The sequence below is a fragment of the Gobio gobio genome, assembly GCF_949357685.1.
Source record: "Gobio gobio genome assembly, chromosome: 18".
NCBI classification, from domain to species: domain Eukaryota; kingdom Metazoa; phylum Chordata; class Actinopteri; order Cypriniformes; family Gobionidae; genus Gobio; species Gobio gobio.
The window spans coordinates 19,902,242-19,922,672 of NC_137111.1; the positions used below are offsets into that span (position 1 = coordinate 19,902,242).

At 37.6% G+C, this 20,431-nt stretch overlaps 1 protein-coding gene across 1 annotated transcript in view; it reads left to right on the forward strand.

Moving 5' to 3' along the window:
- The window catches only part of lmbrd1 (LMBR1 domain containing 1), a 144,138-nt gene that overhangs the window by 79,429 nt on the left and 44,278 nt on the right, over positions 1-20,431 (forward strand). The window contains exons 9-14 of the mRNA XM_079843086.1: positions 180-332; positions 9,545-9,609; positions 9,991-10,093; positions 13,624-13,728; positions 14,938-15,087; positions 18,304-18,385. Coding sequence (XP_079699212.1) covers positions 180-332; positions 9,545-9,609; positions 9,991-10,093; positions 13,624-13,728; positions 14,938-15,087; positions 18,304-18,385 — 658 coding nt within the window. The remainder of the gene's footprint in view (positions 1-179; positions 333-9,544; positions 9,610-9,990; positions 10,094-13,623; positions 13,729-14,937; positions 15,088-18,303; positions 18,386-20,431) is intronic.

A 20,431-nucleotide genomic window follows, 5' to 3' on the forward strand; every position in this document is an offset into this window, starting at 1 on the left:
ATGGATAAAAAATGATTAGAGTCAATTTCAGCATTCTGTGATAGTTTAAAAAAAAATCAAACCATCAAAATTCAAGAGTCGTTTGGAATTTGAAACCAAACACTCTCACTATAAAAACAACATAAGCTACTGTAAAAAATTTACTATTTCTACAAGCAATTTTGTACTTTTCTCTTCAGTGTGCCGATGGGCGTCCTCTCTCTATGAGAGACCGGAGGAACCTCCAGGATCTTGAAGCCAAACTACAGATGCTTCATCGGCGGGGGCGTCACCTGGAGATTGCAGAGAGGAACTGCTGCAATAAAGTGGGCTCTGCTCTCCGCCCCATGAAGGTATGTTGAGTTTTGCCTCAGAATCACTTCATTGACTTTTTAATATGCATTGCTAAGGACTTCATTTGGACAACTTTAAAGGCGATTTTCTCAATATTTAGATTTTTTTGCACCCTCTAATTCCAGATTTTCATATAGTTGTATCTCAGCCAAATATTGTCTTATCATAATAAAACATACATCAATGGAAATATTTATTCAGCTTTCAGATGATGTATAAATCTCTATTTCAAAAATGTACCCTTATGACAAATTTTAACGACAACCTCAAAAAGTAAAATGCTGATGACTGTAACAATGGTTTTTAGTAAATAAACTTGAATAGACTTTGCAGTACTTCAATATCATGCTATTTTTTTAAGTTAGAAACTTTTCAAACAGTAAATACTTTAAATCATAAACACACACTGACATATCCAGGGGTGACAGTTCTCTCTGATGGAGTGAGAGTTGCATTCATAAAGATTCTAAGGAGTCAAATGATGTCAGATCGAGTTCAGCTCTTTGTGAACCGCAATCCTCACCTTTTGCACCACATTTATCTGAAATCATTCAAATGGGTTGCATTTTCTCAAAAGTGTTCAAAAATCATGAAATGAAAATTGACCCTGTTTTCTTCCATGATGCATGGTTTTCATCAGAATGTTTTTCTGCATCTGAAACAACTTTTCTTTCCTTTTGATGTTACTATGGGGCAAAGACGCTGTAAATTGCCAGTTTTTGTAATGCAGTTAATTTAATGAAGGTTACCCCAATAATTGTAAATAATGATAAATTTAGATTCTGCCTGCAAACTCTTTCATTAAAAGCTTCTCATTGATTTTGCGATTAAAAGTTTTCATGCTATTAACTATAAAACTTTTAGAGCAGTTGCATGTGTGATTTACATGGATAAGTTTATATAATCATTGACCTAAATATAATGTATAAAAATTGCTTGCCAACTCTATTCTCTCCAAACCCCCCTCCCACCCCATCCCCCTTGATATTTTTTTCATAAATTTTCGTCATCTTGTCCTTATTTAATTAAATTGTTCAATTATTGTCAATGTCCTATCTTGGGCCTGTCTAGTTATGAAGGGGGAGGTGTGAAGGAAAAACATTTTCATGGCGACTTTGATGTAATGTTGAATTTGAATGCCAACACGAATTCCCAATAAATCCATTGGTTTTTATCACCTTGGCACTAATTCGGCAAACAGAACAGGGTTCCTGCGGATCCTTAAAAAGTCTTAAAAAGTATTGATTTACTCACCCTCAAGTCATCCTAGGTGTATATGACATTCTTCGTTCAGACCAATAAAAGCAGAGTTATATTAAAAAAGTCCAGTGAATTGTTGTTTCGTTTTTTTAAATCCATAAAGGTGCATCTATCCATCATATAACTGCTCCACGCGGCTCCGGGGGGTTAATAAAGGCCTTCTGAAGCGAATCGATGCGTTTGTGTAAGAAAAATATCCATATTTAAAACTTTATCAAGTAAACTTTCGACCGACCGCCTTCCCTGTTCAATTTAGGCAAAAATTGTTGAAAGTTCCCCTGCCGATCGAAAGACTAATGTGACCAGGTCCGCTCGTCATGACGTCACATACGCATCTTGAGTTTCACTTTCAACAATCAACACTTTTCCATGGAAGGCGGTCGGTCGAAAGTTTACTTGATAAAGTTTTAAATATGAATATTTTTCTTACACAAACGCGTCGATTCGCTTCAGAAGGCCTTTATTAACCCCCCGGAGCCGCGTGGAGCACGTTATTTGATGGGCAGATGCACTTTTTATGGACTTCAAAAACAGAGAATCAAATTGTAATGCTTGGATTAGCCTGGACTTTTGTAATATAACTCTGATTTTATTCATCTGAAAGAAGAATGTCATATACACCTAGGATGACTTGGGGGTGAGTAAATTATGGGCTAATTTTCATTTTTGGGTGAACTATCCCTTTAATAAAGGCCTTCTGAAGTGAAGTGGTGCGTTTGTGTAATAAAAATATCCATATTTAAAACTTAATAGACTAAAATAACTAACTTCCAGCAGAAAGCCGTACGCAATTCGACTTACGGCAAAAGAGTAACCCCTGACACGTATATGTATAGGAGTATAGGAGGATCGCAAGCTTTGACGCCTCTCGCGGATAGGGCTGGGCAACAAACCCATGCCCTCTTCTCTTATATCGAAATCCTCCGCCATTTCTCTTTAAAAATTGTAGTTTTAGACTTCTAATTCATGACCGATGTTTTGTTTTGCTCTATCCTCTGAGCTTCTGTGTTCGTCAATATGCATCAAAGGATCAAGGGTCAAGGGTTTGGCCGGTCTCACACTGCACGCGTTAGCAGGGCGTAAACAGTGCGTATTTTTCTCGGCGCCCATGTTAACAGACATTCACACCGCACACAGAGGCGACGGGGCCCCGTGTAGTAGGATCAGAAGCAGCAGTGCCACGATCGTTTCGGCGCCGAGTCTATTTTTGCCTCGCTGCTCATGCTGAATTAAAGCCGCATTGTTTTGATCAAAATTAACACATTTCAGCATGAAATCATGTAGTGAAGTGTTCCGTGTGTTTCACAATCACCATATGACATCCAGCGCTGTGAAAAAATGAATAAAATACACGAAAACAGACGTTTTTGGACGATATTCGTCTGTATTTGCAATACACAAGCGGTTCAGCTTCCGCTCTCCATATGCACTGCTCCTGTGCTGCCAGCGCACTGCTTGCGTGTGCGGTGTGAAACCGGTGTTACTCTTTTGCCGTAAATTGATGCGTACGTCAATCCGCTGGAAGTTAGTTAATTAGTTAGTTACTTGACTGTTTTTTTTCTCTCTCTAAAACATAAAAAATAAATATTTGTAGTTTATTTTTAAGCATGCAGCAAAAGATTCATTGATTAAAATTCTTGTTGGTTAACAGTTAACCAGTTAATTAGCGTCCCATATATAGCTAGATCAAATTAGTTGAGCTGAATTTTTGTGCCATCTAATGGTTTAATGAAGAATACAGTCAAATGGCCCATTGTATATAAGTATTATTATGCTTGGCTTGACTTTTGAATGTAAATGGTTGTAGGCCTTTATATGGGTCGTGACAATAAAAAAAATTTAAAAGACGGTTGCGCTTAAAAAAAGTTTGAAAACCATTGCTGTACAAAAGCCCACAAAAGTGAGCCGTACCGAGCCTTACCATGCAGCGGAAAAGCGCCATTATGATGATATCGCAATTATTGTTTTAAAGATGTGTGAGCTATTTATATCATATGATGTTACATTACAATATCACACGAGCCAGAGTCCCCATATAGCAGCACAATTGCAAATGTGATATTTATTTTATCAGTTAAATGAACAATAAGTTAACATTGAGATTTACATTTTAGACACAGTATAGTCAATATTATTAGTTTTTCCTTTATTTCTCCAACAAAAATGTCTAAAGGAAATCACAGCAGAACGGAGTCTGACAGCGAGGATTTTTACGGACTGAATCCACGTTTTGAATGAATCAGGCTAATTATGATTCAATGCCCCATTCAATAAAGACAGTCACTTGCTTCATTCCTGAATCAATCAGCGGTTCAACAAAGCGGTTGTAGGGCTGGGCGATATATCGCATGACATTGTTAGGCGCATCTCGTCAGTAAAGCCGGTTCCTTGATTAGTAGTAAATCGCCATCACCTGCTTTTTCAGATAGAGCGGCATTTACACAGAGCCGTAGTTCACTGGCAAGCTGAGCCATATCGTCTTAATTGTCACGGACGTATCGCCTGCGATAATTAAGGCGATATGGCTCAGCTTGCCAGTGAACTACGGCTCTGTGTAGTAAATGCCGCTCTATCTGAAGGCAGGTGATGGCGATTTACAACTAATCAAGGAACCGGCTTTACTGACGAGATGCGCCTAACAATGTCATGCGATATATCGCCCAGCCCTAAGCGGTTGAATGAATGACTCACTCAACTCACTTATTAAGACAGTGACTTGCCGCCACCTATTGGCGGTTTTAGTGTCATATTTAAAGTACCTTTTAATTAAAAAGTTAAAGTTAGAAATCATTTAATGTTTAAATATTGAATTAAAAAACAACCTCATAGCATTAGTTATGCACTTGTAAATGCAGTGTAAATATATTAATTCCACTTCAGTGCCAGAATGATTTAATTTGATTGGTAACAGCCCTATACTGTGTTATTATTCTAATTGAATTTAATTTGAATGTTAGAATTTGACATAAAAGGGTGGCAAATATTGCCCCTTAATAAAAATGTTAATTTCTGTCACTGCGGTTAACTGACCACTGCGTAGAATATGAATAATATGATGATCTATTATGAAAAATGATGATGATAAAATGAAAAACACACTCATATAATTATTATCAACAATATCTGTTTACTCTCTCAAGTCAACAGTATCGAGATGTACATTTAGTCAATATTGCATCCCCTAATGTACAGTAATAATTTTTATTTCTTCAGGTCTTAAAAAGGTCTTAAAAAGCCTTACATTTGCCTTTAAAAAATGTGCAGCAACCCTGCTGAACAATCACTTTGCTAAATGCATTATTTCACCTTTTTGTCCTGCTAATGAAGCCATTTTGTAGATTAAATATATAATATTTATATTTATGCATTTGGCAGCTCTTTTTTTTTTTTTTATGTGTGCGTGCTCCCTGGGAATCAAACATATGACCTTGGTGTTGTTGAATCATACGGTAACATGCTCAGATGATGTTAAAGAATATCCTGGCTGTTCTTTTCAATATAATAACGCAAATGAGGACTAAAGCTTAAGCTACAAAATAACAAAATATGAGTGAGTAAATGATGACAGAATTTTTCATTTTAGGTGAACTGTCCTTTTTAATGTACATATGGTGATGCACAAAATAGCTGTGTTTGTCACAAACCTCTCTGTAGTACTCCTGCATTCCTCTAGTCTATCTTTTAAATGTTTGCCGTCTTCCATTCACTTGCTGGTTTTCAAATTCTTTGCATCGTTTCTTCTCCCGGCATGCTGTGCACCAGAGGGGTTCCTTGTTTCCGTCTTTCGCGGCCCACTAGCAACAGACAAGAGCATGGCACTCTAATGATAGACTCTAGACTCTATTTATACCTAAACTAGGCTTGAGATTTACTAATTTTCTCACAAGAGCTTCAGGGGAAACACACACTGAGAGAAATCAGTCTGGCAAACGGCTCTCTCCGTCAGTCACTGCGCCTCGTTTGAGCTTAGCATTTGTTGCTTACAGTCTTTGATTTACAGTGAAAGTTTAACGATTTAATGCAGAGGTTTTTATAGCACTCAGATCTGTTTGAGGTCAACATCTCCTCTTCATATCCTCCAAGGGCCATTTTCACTTCACGCTTCCTGCAGCGAAGTCTCACATGTACTTGTAGTTGTCGTTAACACGACATGTGTACTGATACTCAACACATTTCTCGTCACAGTACGCCTTCCTGCGAGAGCCAATGACATCGCGTAATGGAGTGGCGCGGCTGTAGAAAGTGAGGCCCAGTGGGTGGTTTGTTAACTGGAGCATGGGTGGTCTGATGGGGCGATTTGAGACGTGCGAGTCCCTGCTGATGATTTTAGATAAATTCAGCTGTCAGCACAGACTAATAGATCGCACACACGAACACATGAACGCACACTTCTATTACCCTCTAATGTGGACCTGGCAGATGTGATTGATTCCGTTAAGAGAGCAGGTTAATTGACCTAAATTCTGTATCAGATTGATTGATTAACTTTGATTGATTTTAATTATTGTGTTTACCATTTCATCTCCAGCTTAAATTGGTTTGGAAAATTGAAAGTGGTGTATTGGAGGTGCTTAGGTATTTTAATGAGGACCGAGAAGATGAAACACAACACTTCCCATCCAAATTGCATGCGTTTCCTCCCTTTGCGTCAAATAATGAGCACATTGAATCTATATTGCATGCTTTACGTATAGTCGGCATGGCGTCTTTGCTTGTAACCATAGAGCTGTGGTAGACGTACACGCCGTTTCACACATGTCAAGAGGATTGCACATTAGAACCCAGCAGGACCCGGTATGACGGCAGTGGCAGGTGGTCCCGAGCCCAATTATAAAACGAAATAAACCTGTTTATGAAGCCTGAGCGAGTGTGATACCTACAGAGGCTTTCATTATCATTCAAAGGATATTAAAAAAAAATCTCTCTCCCGTAATGCACTTTCAGACTGATAAAGCAGCCCTTGGCAAAGCTCAGAGCAAGGGCGATTATGAACCGGGCCAATCTGACCTGGGGCATTTGACTGCCAGGGGCCTTGAGCGGTTCACTATGGCCCAACATGCAGAAGCAAGCCACTGCAGAAAAGAGCTTGAATGTGTGCACAGTGTAAAATAAACGAAGAAATGAGAAACATTCTCATCCTGAACATTTTATAGCTGCTCTTTTACATATTTAATGTGTATAATTCGCATATTGCATCTTTATTTCTCATATTTGTGATATAATGGCATCTGGGTAGATGCTTGTGGAAACGTCCACCAGACCTCTCTGAGGACATAGGAGGAACATTTCAAACATGTTGTTGACACATTATGTAGGTACCATCCTAAAGGGACTTAAAACAGGCACACATGACTTTTGATAGCTGCGTATTGAAGTCTGTGGTTTTGTCGTGTAGCTGAAGGCGTGTTGAATAATGAATTGCGTGATGCTGTAACTTTTGTTGTTATTAATGTACTCCTTTCTGTAAAGTTAAAGCTCTGGCTGTCATGGTTATTACGGCTATAACTGCGAGCGTGTATTATTGGTATTACATCAACAGCTTGAGACATAAATTCCTAATATACTCTTAGAATAGCTCCAGCTGTGTTCTAGCATCACTAATAACTCGCAGTCGCATTCGTTTGAATTAGTTATAGATTATGTCTCGGAGGCAGATTCCCGCTCATTTACAAATCTATGTTCTCGCTACAGATCACAATCTGCCATAGTGTTCTTGAGGGAAATGTGTGTCCAATGCGAATGTCACTTGCTTTAGTGGTTATTGGTAGGCAGTCAGAGTCGGTATTTGCATGGTTTGGTCTAAACATTGCTAGTTATGTAATTGTTGCATAAAATGATGTTAGTAAACAATGGATGGTTGGATGGATGGATGGGTGGATGGGAAAAAGAACGATCAATGGATGGATGGATTAATGGATGGATGTGTGCATAGATGGATGGATGGATGGACTGATGGATGGATAGGAAAACAGATCAATAGATAGATGGATGGATGGATGGATGGATGGAACAACAGAACGATAGAACGATAGATAGATAGATACAGACAGACAGACAGATCTGTTTATGTCTCTCTATAAGGTATTTTCCTTTTGTTCGGTTTTTCTTGTTTGTTTTTTTCTTCTCTTTTTTTGGATGGATGGATGGATGGATGTGTGCATAGATGGATGGACTGATGGATGGATAGGAAAACAGATCAATAGATAGATGGATGTATGGAACAACAGAACGATAGAATGATAGATAGATAGAACGATAGATAGAACGATGGATAGATAGAACGATAGAACGATAGATAGAACGATAGAACGATAGAACGATAGAACGATAGAACGATAGATAGATAGATAGATAGATAGATAGATAGATAGATAGATAGATAGATAGATAGATAGATAGATAGATAGATAGATAGATATAGTAGACAGACAGATCTGTTTATGTCTCTCTATAAGGTATTTTCCTTTTGTTTGTTTTTTTTCTTCTCTTTTGGATGGATGGATGGATGGATGGATGGATGTGTGCATTAATGGATGGACTGATGGATGGATAGGAAAACAGAACAATAGATAGATGTATGTATGTATGGATGTGTATATGGATGAATAATGGATGGATGGATAGATAGACAGACAGACAGATCTGTTTATGTCTCTCTATAAGGTACTTTCCTTTTGTTCGGAATTAGTTTTTTTTTTTCTTTCTTTGCCACCTCTCTTACTTTGTTTTGTGAAAATCTGGAGTGATTACTGCTCACGTCAGGGTTTTGTTTACTCCCTCAAGTCAAGTCAAGCAGACGTGAGCTCTGGGAGGCCAGTCAAAGGCAGCCGTTCAGTCTGGCATATTGGTTTTGTTTTGCTTTGTGGCTTGTGAGTATTTGTGTCTCTTGTCTTTGTTCATTTACTCTTTCCTCTGCAGTTCAGCCTGTTCCTTATTTAGAGAGCTTGTGACCATGTTGTCCATATTACTCTTGGCGACTGTGTCAGGCTGAGGTGAGCCGCACCATATGGCCATGTGTAAAAAGTGACACAACCTCTGGGTTAGACATGATGGACCAATTGAGAGTTTCCTCTGCATAAACATTTGGTGCTGAAGTGTATATTTGTGTATATTGTCTAGTGTGTTTGTAAATGAGTGTGGAGGAGTAGCAGATTACATTTTAGCTACTCAGACAGTACATTTCAGGAAACCGCTTACAAATAAATCAATTTACTGATTCATTTAAAGGCATAGATTACCCTTAACTGAAAATTCTGTCATTATTCACTCACCTTTTTTCAGAATTTTTTCAGAATATCCAAGCAACCCTTTTCAGTATTCATAAAGTAAATGAATACTGGGGCTGTCAAGATCAGAAATGATAAAAAACACAATAAAAGTATCACAAAAGTAGTCCATGTGTCTCTGTATTCCAAGCAATATGACAACTATCCTATATCTTTTTAATGGCTACAAAACACTTGGAATGTAGTGGTCACTGATCATATGGAATACTTTTATGAAAATGTTTTATCCTTTGTGAAGTATTCCCATTTTTCAGCTCTTTTCCCATTCATTATAATTGCATTAAAACAAGCAACCAGTACATTTTTTATTATTACAAGTGGAAGAAAAAAGGTCATATGGGTTTGAAATGTATCAGAACTAAAGTATTATAGTAATTATATTATATTATATGTGACACTGAAGACTGGAGTAGTGATGCTGAAAATTCAACTTTGCCATACATTTGGAAATATTATTAACGTAGAAACAGTTATTTTGAATAGTAATAATATTTCACAATCATGTACTTTTGATCAAATAAACCTTTTTTTAAGTGGTTTTTTTTTTCTGTGGCCATGTCTTGCGATTTTTGGGATATTCCACTATTCCACCGATAGTTTCTAAAGTAAAGTTACTAAACGTGTACATTTTCGTTGTAACTTTGTCTCTTTTTCTGTTTTGTCAGATCTTGCTCGGGGTCTTCTTCATCCTGGTGGCCCTTTTGTTCTTCGTGACCTTGTTTATTTCCAAGTATGTACTTCCATGTATCAACCTGCACGGAATGTCACTTTGATCGCAGACTCTACTCCATCTAAATTGTCTTTCTTACATAAATACAGTACATTTACATGTAACCAGCAAATGACTCACCCTATTGAAAAGCACTGGAAGAATGCGGTCCCCTTAGAGCACAGTGCAATTGCGGGACATATTGATTCAGTGCTGGAGTGACCATAAATCTGTAATTATTTGTACACACATATTCCTCAACACCTGCAGCGCTCTAAATGAGCTCAAACTTACAATAATTTACCATCATTCTATAACAGACCATGGAGAACTGTGGTTAATGATGTTTTTAATTCAGTCTCTTATGTGATGATTTTGTTTAATGTGTTTGTCTTGTTGCAGTCTGGATAAAGCTTTACATTCAGCTGGTATCAGCACTGGATTTATCATCTTTGGGACCAACTTAACCAACCCTCTTAATGAGCTACTGCTGGCGCTGCAACCGGTGAGCAGCATTCTCTCTTTCTTTTGACTCGGAATCACATTTGTGTCCTCAAGTACTTGTGGCAGTTGTGTGCAACCAGAGTTGTGTAATGACTCGGGAGGAGAAGGTGCCAGAAATGGAATGCATTGTTCGCTTTGGTTTTTCTACGACACTTAGTAGCAGCCGTAGATGTGTCGCAAGAGATGTGAGGAGTGCGATCTGCTCAGCGTAGGCAGTTTCTGCCGAGACCAGCAGCGGTGAGAAATGCATGATTCTCTAATTGGCAAGTGCACACTGTCAGTCAAAAGTTTGGACACACCTACTCATTCCTTATTATTACAATTTGCTTCATTTTTAATGGTATTAAAGCCCTTAAAACTATAAAAGTATAAAAATGATGTAGTCACCATTAAATGTTAAATAAACTACAGATGTTTAAGCAGTATTGAACAGCTTTACATTTACATTTCTAGACCTTTGTTGGCTCCTTTTCTACTTTTTAATTGTATAAATCACTTTACAGAATTTATAAAATGTAATTTTCGAAAGAGATTCATACACGAAGGTTCAAAAGTTTTGGGTCGGTAGTATTTTTGAAGTTGAGAAGTCTTAAAAATAATGCGTTACAATATCGCATTACTTCGTAACTTTTTTTGGAAGGTAATGCTTTGCTTTTGCGCTACTTTTTCTCACCAGGGGTCCGTTCTTCGTACCTCGCAAACTCCGTTAGCAGGATTTGATTGTTGACGATTTGGCATGATCTTGGATTGTTTGGTTCTTCGAAGCTCATCCTGAACTTGCTGTCATAGCAACAGGTCCCGAACAGGTCCTGCTCGGGAGCAGATTTATTTCATGTAAACAGGATTAGATTGCACCTTTTTAAGCGCCGTTGATACTTAAAATTTGTCCCAATCACTACTACTTTATTACAAGAGGTCCTTACGGAACCAGGGGCAATACTAATTTTAAATAATTATAATATAAAAATGTATTTGAAAATAATATGATAATGTTGTGTATACTATAGATGCAGCCACATGATTGAGAGATTTATTTTTGATAGAATAATTACTTTATCATTTTATTGGAGTCTTACGCACGTTGTACAGTTAATCTGAGACGTGCATTAATTTCAGTGGGGAAGGATATTATGGGACGCTTGATGCAACGCAAGAGATGCAGAGAACTTGATCTTGACCCTTAAGAAACTTAAATTAATGCTGTCACGTAACAAATCTGCTTCAGATCTGCTGGTTGAATTAAACATTTTATGAACTGCTATTTACAACATTGAAATAAACATGTAAAGGGTGTACAAATGCTATAAAATCGTGAATATAAATAATTGGGAATCACAGACATTTCATATAGCTATTATAACTTTTATGTTGTTTTGGTCGTTTGGCTGTTTCCTTATAAAGGTCCAGCAATTCATTGTTTGTTTTTTTTTGTCAATTTTTTTGCCAGGTGGCTCTTTAATTATATGATGTCATTACGTTGCTCTCTTGCCGCCAGCCAATCGCTGCATTACTGATCGTGGTTTCGAGTATTGATGCATCTGCCCTCTTCAGGGAACACAAGAATGCGCAGTAATCTTAGATAACTCAATCCAGATATTTTAATCCAATTCACAAATTCGTTTGAAGAACCAAATTAGCCAGAGATCAGTTATCACGATTAAAAGATCTGGGATCTGTCAAATCATCTCAGATGTATTAAGCGAGGTACGAAGAACAGATTACTGGACTGGGCTTGCTTGTTTTTTTGTTTGTTAATAAAATGTAAAAAAGTTCTGTTTTTGGTAAATATAAAGGCCCTCTCACACACCAAAAGTAAAATGAATAAGCCTCAGGCTGAAGGAAATACAAAATCACGCCTGTACAGTAGAGGGCGCAGCTCAAACAAACCTTTCAGATGTTTTGCCATTCTGGATTGGAGAAGAATCCTAGCATCCGAGCAGGAGAAGAAAGTTCAACACTCTCAGCTATAAAAACGAAATAATAAAATAAATAAAACACAAATGTGATGTTTATCTAAATTCATTTTTGCTTTCAATTGTATCATCAAAGGTCAGCAGCAAAGACATTGGTTAAGAAAGTGAGATTAAATACATAACATATTTAATTGATTAAAAATAATACTTCATATTTATAATGAAAAATAATATAAATTTGAGTATATAATGTATAATAAATGAATTGGGCAAGAGTTGGGCAGCAGAATATTGAGCATGTATGAATTAGTATTGATTAGATTTGAATGTAATATTTGAAAGGACAGTGAAATACCAATGCAAGTGCAACATAATTTAATGATATATTAATTTAAAGAATTCAGCACCCTTTTAGATGTATTTCACTAGATCTGATTCAACATTCAGCTAGATCAGATTTGAAAAACATTTCAAGACTGTATGTCTTATATTCATAATGCTTGACAGTTGTGGTTTCATCTAATTAGCGGCTCAAAGCCACTGAACCACAATACCACAATCTGCAAATACAATAATGTACATATCTCAAAATGAAATAGAAGACCCTTAACAGTTTGGCACTTGGTCTGTGGCCGGTTGCCACATAAAAAGATGTGATGACCGCTGAATTAAGTTCTATTTATGAATCAGAAATAAGTTCGCGTTTCCTCATTTAGTGCTTTTGGAAGAGATTTCAAATCCTTCAATCTCCTTCAAGTAGTGTAATGATCAGTTTCCATGTGCTTGAATAAAATATGATCGCTTGTTTCATTCGCTACTTAAGATGTCTTGATTAAACCAAATTGTTCAGGAATCCAGACCATTGATTGCAGCAATTAGGCCACGTGAAAAGGGAAAAAGAAAAGTAATTTGCAAAGAGATAAGACATGCGGGCCGGAGAATTATTGCTCATGCTTCCAGAAACATTTCTAATTTGTGCGTCATGATGTCACTGACCATATTACATCCTCGAAATGAGGGCAACAGGTAAGGTCAGTGTGTGTTTTGCTCATTTCAGAGAAACATTTCAGCTCCAGTGGAGTATTGGAGGACAAGCTGCCAACGGAAGAGGCATTGTCATTTGTACGAGCCAGCATCTCTTCCAGGAAAAGCAGGACCATTTTTAGCTTGACTTTCAAACAGTTCTGCCATGTACTTCCTGTGGCTCTTTTGAGATGAAATGCATTGAAAATAGTCGGAATTGCTGAAAGATCACCTCAGAGTTATGAAGCGATACATCTCTCGCACAGGAGTGGCAGTGTTTTAGGCCACCACTGAGAGTGTGAGTGTATATATATATCCTTTGTGCCTCCAGCATTGTGTTGTTTAGGAAACATGCATCACTTACTCTAAAAACCACTCTGGTACACAAGGAAAAGGCACAAGCGGACAACACTATGGCCTTCTGGCCATCTCCATTGTCAGGTTAATAGTTATTTTAGTTGACACTGAGGCCTGACAGTAAGTGTTTGCTGTGTGTGTGACTGTTTTGTAGCCCTTGTGAATGGCTGAAACAGACAAAGGCTGAATGTGTGGAGTTGCCGTCAAAAACTGGTTGATGTTTCTCTTCCTCCTTCAGGTTTTCCCACTGGACTATGTTCTCATCACCACCATCACCATGTACTTTGTCTTCACCTCCATGGCCGGGATCCGTAACATGGGCATCTGGTTCTTCTGGATACGGGTGAGACACAACATGTCGTTTCATTATCTTCTCCATTCACCTGCTTTCACACTGGCGTTGTTGTACTGAATTTTAGTGATTTAAATTTAGCCTAATTTAGTTTGAAGGTATGTGAGTAAGGTCTTTATATATATATATATTACAAGTAGGGGTGTAACGGTTCGTGTATTCGTACCGAACGGTTCACGGGGTGAGTTCCAAATGGAATCAGTATTCCCTATTTGATCATCCCTATGTGAGCAGGACACGCGTGTGCCGTATGTAGCAGTTTGGAATGCACTTGGCAAAGGGAGCGGCGTAAATTCCTCATTATCTTCAGCTGGGATGTTCCGGTGACAACGCAGCACAGTGTCCGTCAGCAGATCAGGGTTGCCAGATATTCACAACAAAACCCGTCCAATCGCTACTCAAAACTAGCCCAAAACAAGCCCAGTCTCATTTCAGTGGGGTTTTTTTGGTAAAAATCTCTTATGGGGAGTAAAATATATGTCTTTTTGGCAAGAAAATTTTTTGAAATACGCATTCCCGGTGCTAAATATCACACAATTGGGGTCGCTTCAACCTGCGGACATGTATGAACTTGGCAACACTGCAGCAGATGTCGCAGTTTTATCTGCATCATTTTCTTTTTTTTAGCCTAACTGTTGCAAATAAAAATAAACATTTTTTATTTTAAAATGTTTATAAAAATATGCTTTGTAATACTGTATATAAAAAGTAATATAACTCTTAAAAATATGAATTGTATATTTATTTATGCTGGCGCTGCATTGTCACGGGAACATCCCAGCTGAAGATAATGAGGAAATTACTCCGCTCCCTTTGCCAAGTGCATTCCAAACTGCTACATACGGCACACGCGTGTCCTGCTCACATAGGGATGATCAAATAGGGAATACTGATTCCATTTGGAACTCACCCCGTGAACCGTTCGGTACGAATACGCGAACCGTTACACCCTTGATTACAAGCCTTAATCCAACGTGAACTTTTGGGCAATGGTTGGGTCGCAGACCTCAATAACGTATGATTCATAGCTTGGTATGATTCAAAAATACTTTTAGCAATTTTACTTTGTCATAACTGTACCTTGTTTTTGTTCCTCTTAATGCAACATCATTTGTATACGTACATTTCTGCAGTTCATAGTGTCGTAGACTGTAGACTCCGTCATATTAGTAATATAAGGATCTTTTTCTTTTTGTGCAGCTGTATAAGATCAGGCCTCAGAAAACCCGACCGCAGGCCCTCCTCTTCCTCTGCATGATCCTCCTCCTCATCGTCCTCCACACCAGCTACATGATCTACAGTCTGGCCCCGCAATACGTCATGTACGGCAGCCAGAAATACCTGCTGCAGGTGAGATGTGGGTTTGTTTGTGTAACAGTCAATCCCCTGTGCTGCACTGCATCAGGATTACAGGATAACAGCTGTCATATTCTGAGCAAACAGGGCCCACGCCGGTGACATAAGTATGTAATGATCAACCCTTTACAAAGCAAGTGTTTGAAAGCCTTTCGAAACCTCCTCTCCCGACTCTTCAAAACCCATTAAAGGCCTTCCTGCATCAGTTTTTTTTTTTTTTACTTCTTCAAAGGTCTGTACATTTACGTGGTGTTAAAAACTGTCTGATTTCTTTGACCTGTTCAAATGTGAACACTTGCCCGCATGTTCTTTACTGCGAATCTATAAATCCTGTCAGATGTAGCCTAGCGACTTTTGCCATAAAATCTGATCCACGTTGCAGCTTATTCTGACCAAGAACCACCCACCCCAAGAGACCTTCAGACCTACATGTAGTCGCACGTAGCCGGACCTTCAGACTGACGGCAGAAGGTCTGGACTTTTTTTGCAGCTTTCATTGGCCAAGAAGACATTTGTATGACGTGACGCAACCAATCACAGTTCTTTTTGTTCCGCGTCATGTTTAGGGGTGTGAAAATGTTAATCAATGTCCCTACAATAACAGACCGCCGTGCATCTAATAAATAATGGAATAATGCAAAGATGGAGTCCTGAACTTCACATACATCCAGCGCTTAGTTCACAGTTGTAAACACGACAAGTTCTTCTTCCACGAGGGAGTGTGGCCAGTTCTTTGGTTTGGCGTCATAGCATTTGTTTCCAGACGGACCATTAAAGAACGTAACACACAAGTCTCACGGACATTCTGTAGAATTCAACCAATCAGACGACGACTTCGGAATTCCTGAGGTGTATCCAGATAAGTGCGCCATATGCATCAGACATTCAGCCAACAGTCGGTGGGCGTGACATTTGAGGCTGAGACTAACCTACATGTGACGCCTCTGTCCACGCTTTGTTTTTATGTGCTAAATGATACCAAAGTAATAGATTATTGTGGACAACAAAAACTCAACAGACTCAAAACAGGCAGTTTCAGTCAGTGCTAGCCATTTTTATTTGCACTATGCCTCATGTGGTCATTGAACGGACTGTGAACGGCCCATGGGCATCTGAGGCTGAAACTGACAAACTCTTCATCAATCAAATCCGATTTCTATTCACTTCCTGGAAGGCTAGCAGTCATTCTGCATCTGTCCAGTGGTGCATGTTATCCCGTTTGATTACTTCCAAAAGTTATGCTGCCTTTACGTAAATACAAGCTCAAATGAAGGATAATTTGCTGTGAGTCTGACAAGCTGTCGGAAGGCTGATGGGGCGAATCGTCTGCCTAGGACAGTGAATGAAGAACAGCTCGAGGCAAGATCGAACCTCCCGTTCTACTCGGTAAACATCACAGCATGTGTCGAAATCTGACCAATTACATCTGTCCTTCGCCCCTCTGCAGCATCAGATGTAAATATTTAAATAAGCACAAACGAATAACCGAGAATTACAGGGTTTTGCGCCATGCACAATTGAACTGAGAATGCTTTTTAAATTCCTAACGAATTTCTGAATTGGAACTGAGGTAGCAAACAGGATGCAGAATTGAAATGGTAGGAAGTTCCGGTAACACTTTATTTTACAGTGTCCTTGTTACATATGTTACATGTACTTACCATTGTAATAACAGTAAATTATGCATAAATACATGCAACTAACCCTAAACCAAACCCTAATCCTACCTTATAAGTACATGTAGTTAATATTACTCAGTACTTAAATATATAATTAAACTGTAACAATGACACCTTAAAATAAAGCGTAAAGAAAAAAAGTATTGTTTTAATTCATATTAATTATGTATTATTTAATTTATTTAAAAATAATATTATTTATTTATCAAATGTTTATTATTTTATAAATATTTATTATTTTAATATTTATATATTTGGTTTTAATTTTGGCACACACAGTAGCAAATGGAAAAAACTTTCAGGAAAAGTATATTTTACGCTTATAAAATTTCTCAAAGAAAAAAAAATCTGTCACTGGTAAAACACCTGCAATAGTATGATACAATATTTGTATTGTATACATAAATATTAGCGCATAAAGTATTTAAATATTAGTATTCTAGTTAGATCAATGAATCCTGCACAATAAGACCTGGAATGTGTATTAAGAAAGAAAATATAATCACTTCTAGATTCATATGATATTTAATTGTGAAATACATGGAGATGTATGAATCTGGAGACAGTATGAATCCGATTTTTACAAGCATAATTTATTTATAAAATTAATTATTTGACTCATAATTACACTTACCCATACAGTTCATGTATTTACTTTTAAACAAATTACGTTTACTCATTTCATCTTAATCTTGCATTAATCAATACATTATCTCGAAGCGCATGGAATGGGTAATTGAAACTGAATTTCTGAACACATTCCCATAATTTAATAACCCAAAAAGCTTATGAGTGAGTCTGCCTCTTATAATCAGTATGTGTTGTATGAAGTTATGTAGAACGAGTCAGTCATAACTTTGTTTGCTTTGTTATCAGTATTCTTGTAAGAGAGGGTTCTAGAAATATAAGTGTTGTTTAAACTCATTCTAGTCGGTCTTGCTTTAGCACCAGTTTACTAAAGGAATTATGCCAATTGGGTTCAATTATAAATTGGCTCTTTAAAATAACGAAAGTGTGCTCGACAACGCCATGTGTTTGCATATATGGCAGGTTAAAATGCTCTTCTCCATCATCTGATTAATTACTACTGCCATGATCAATGCAAACATTTTTTTTTTTTTTTAATAAAACAGCTTTTACTGCCTGCTTTCCCTTTAGCGCTAATAGTGCCATTCACATATCATTGCGCCAGGAATATAGAATAGAGTTGTTTTTAATAAGGTGGAGTATAATGAGTCTAATTTAAATAGAAAGGAGTCATTGAAAAGATTGACAATGACTTAATTTAAATACTGCAAGGCTATTAAACTGGAATGCAGGTTATTAGTGCACATGATTTGTCCCAGAATTTAGTTAGTTATCAAGTGAGCATGAAAAAGACAAATGTCAAATCTGTAAAGGTGCTAATGGCTTACATATGCTCATGTAAAAAAACTAAGGAATATTTACATATGGTTAACTTGCTTGCATTTAGAGTCATATTCCATATATCAGATTGGTCTTATTGTTTTGGGCTTTTTTTTGTCCCCAGACCCCAGTGCCCACAGCAAATTCATCACAGGGGAATCACACTGCTGCCATCACCAAGATATGTGACGCAGAGGCTCCTGAAGGTATGACTGTTTTTTTTGTAAACACTTTTAAATCAGTAAGATTGCTCCTGCAAAGAAGCTAGCCAATATTAACAGAGGTGTTAAATGTACAGTAGCAAAACAAGCCTGTACAATTCTAAAGGGTCTAGAGAGGGCAGAAAATGGTCATGTATTTTTTTTGCTTTTTCTTTTGACAAGAAACATTTACGAACATCATAACATAAGTGAACTTCAGGTGAAACATGTAGTGTGTGGCTCCTTAAAAAGAGTCTTTGGCTGCGGAGCGCAACTGTGACCGCCCACATTTCCACCACATTGGTTCCTGAAGTGCTGTTCCCAACTTCCCATTCATCATTTCTGCTATAAAAAAAAAAACAGTAGATTTTTAAAAATGTCTAAATCAAGCAACTCTGAGATGAATGACTACAACACAAACTTGAATAAAAAGCAAAAAAACTAAACAAAAACAAAAAACAGTAAATCTTAAAAAATACAAAAGAGTATTTATATATACTTTTATTCAGCAGGAATGCATTAAATTGATCAAACATGGCAGTAAAGTTGTTTACATTTGTTTATATTTCAGAATTTCTATTTCAAATAAATGTTGTTCTTTTGAACTTTCTGTTAATCAAAGAATCCTGAAATAAATTGATCACCGATTCCTCAAAAATATTAAGCTGCACAACTGTTTTTAACATTGATAGTAATAATATATATATTGAGCAGCACATCGGCATATTTGAATAATTTCTGAAGGATCATGTGACACTGAAGACTCGAGTAATGATGCTGAAAATTCAGCTTTACCATCACAGGAATAAATTAGTGTTGTCAAATTGATTAATCGCATCTTCATGGCACCAGGATGCACTATGGGAAGAAGGCAAACCGGCGGAGGCAGTGTGATGCTTTGGGCAATGTTCTGCTGGAAAACCTTGGGTCCTGCCATCCATGTGGATGTTACTTTGACACGTACCACCTACCTAAGCATTGTTGCAGACCATGTACAGCCTTTCATGGAAACGGTATTCCCTGGTGGCTGTGGCCTCTTTCTGCGGGATAATACGCCCTGCCAAAAAGCAAAAATGGTTCAGGAATGGTTTGAGGAGCACAACAAGAAGTTTGAGGTGTTGACTTGGCCTCCAAATTCCCCAGATCTCAATCCAATCGAAACAAGTCCGATCCATGGAGGACCCACCTCACAACTTACAGGATTTAAAGGATCTGCTGCTAACATCTTGGTGCCAGATACCACAGCACACCTTCAGGGGTCTAGTGGAGTCCATGCCTTGACAGGTCAGGGCAGTTTTGGCAGCAAAAGGGGGACCAACATAATATTAGGAAGGTGGTCATACGTTATGTCTGATCGGTGTATAAATAATCACACTTTTATGTTAGATGCGATTAATCGATTTGACAACACTAACTACAATTTTAACACAGTTCTTTTAAATTGTAACAATTTTAACAATATTGCTGTTTTTTGCTGTATTTTTGATCAAATAAAAGCAGCCTTGGTGAGCATAAGAGACTTCTTACATTGTAAAAATCGTATCGCAAACTTTTGAACAGTTGTGTACTTTATTATATCTACTCATCCTGTGAAGCATTGTTACTTATGCAAATGAATAAAAAAATAATAGTACAATATAAAACTATAAGTGTTCACAGTGCTTCATGAGATCTCTTCTGCCACAATTCACGCATTCAAACAGCAATTGGTGTCTTCAGAATTATGTTGGCAGTTTAGTTCTTCACTGGGAATTTTGCAATTAAACTCAACTGAAATCACACTTACGGTTTCTACAGAAGCATATATCATCCATTAACAACCTCAGAGCTCAACCTCGGAAGTCTGTTTCGAAAGGTTTATATGTTATTGTTGAACATCAGTTTCTCTGTGGAGAAAATGAAGGGGATTTTTACTTCTGGAACCCAACTGTTGTGCTCTTCTCACCCGTTATATATATATATATGCAACAATCTGATATTTACTATTTTTGAATGTATTATTTGTGTTGTCGATTACAGTGAGGTGGCCATGCAAATACAAGCTTGACTATA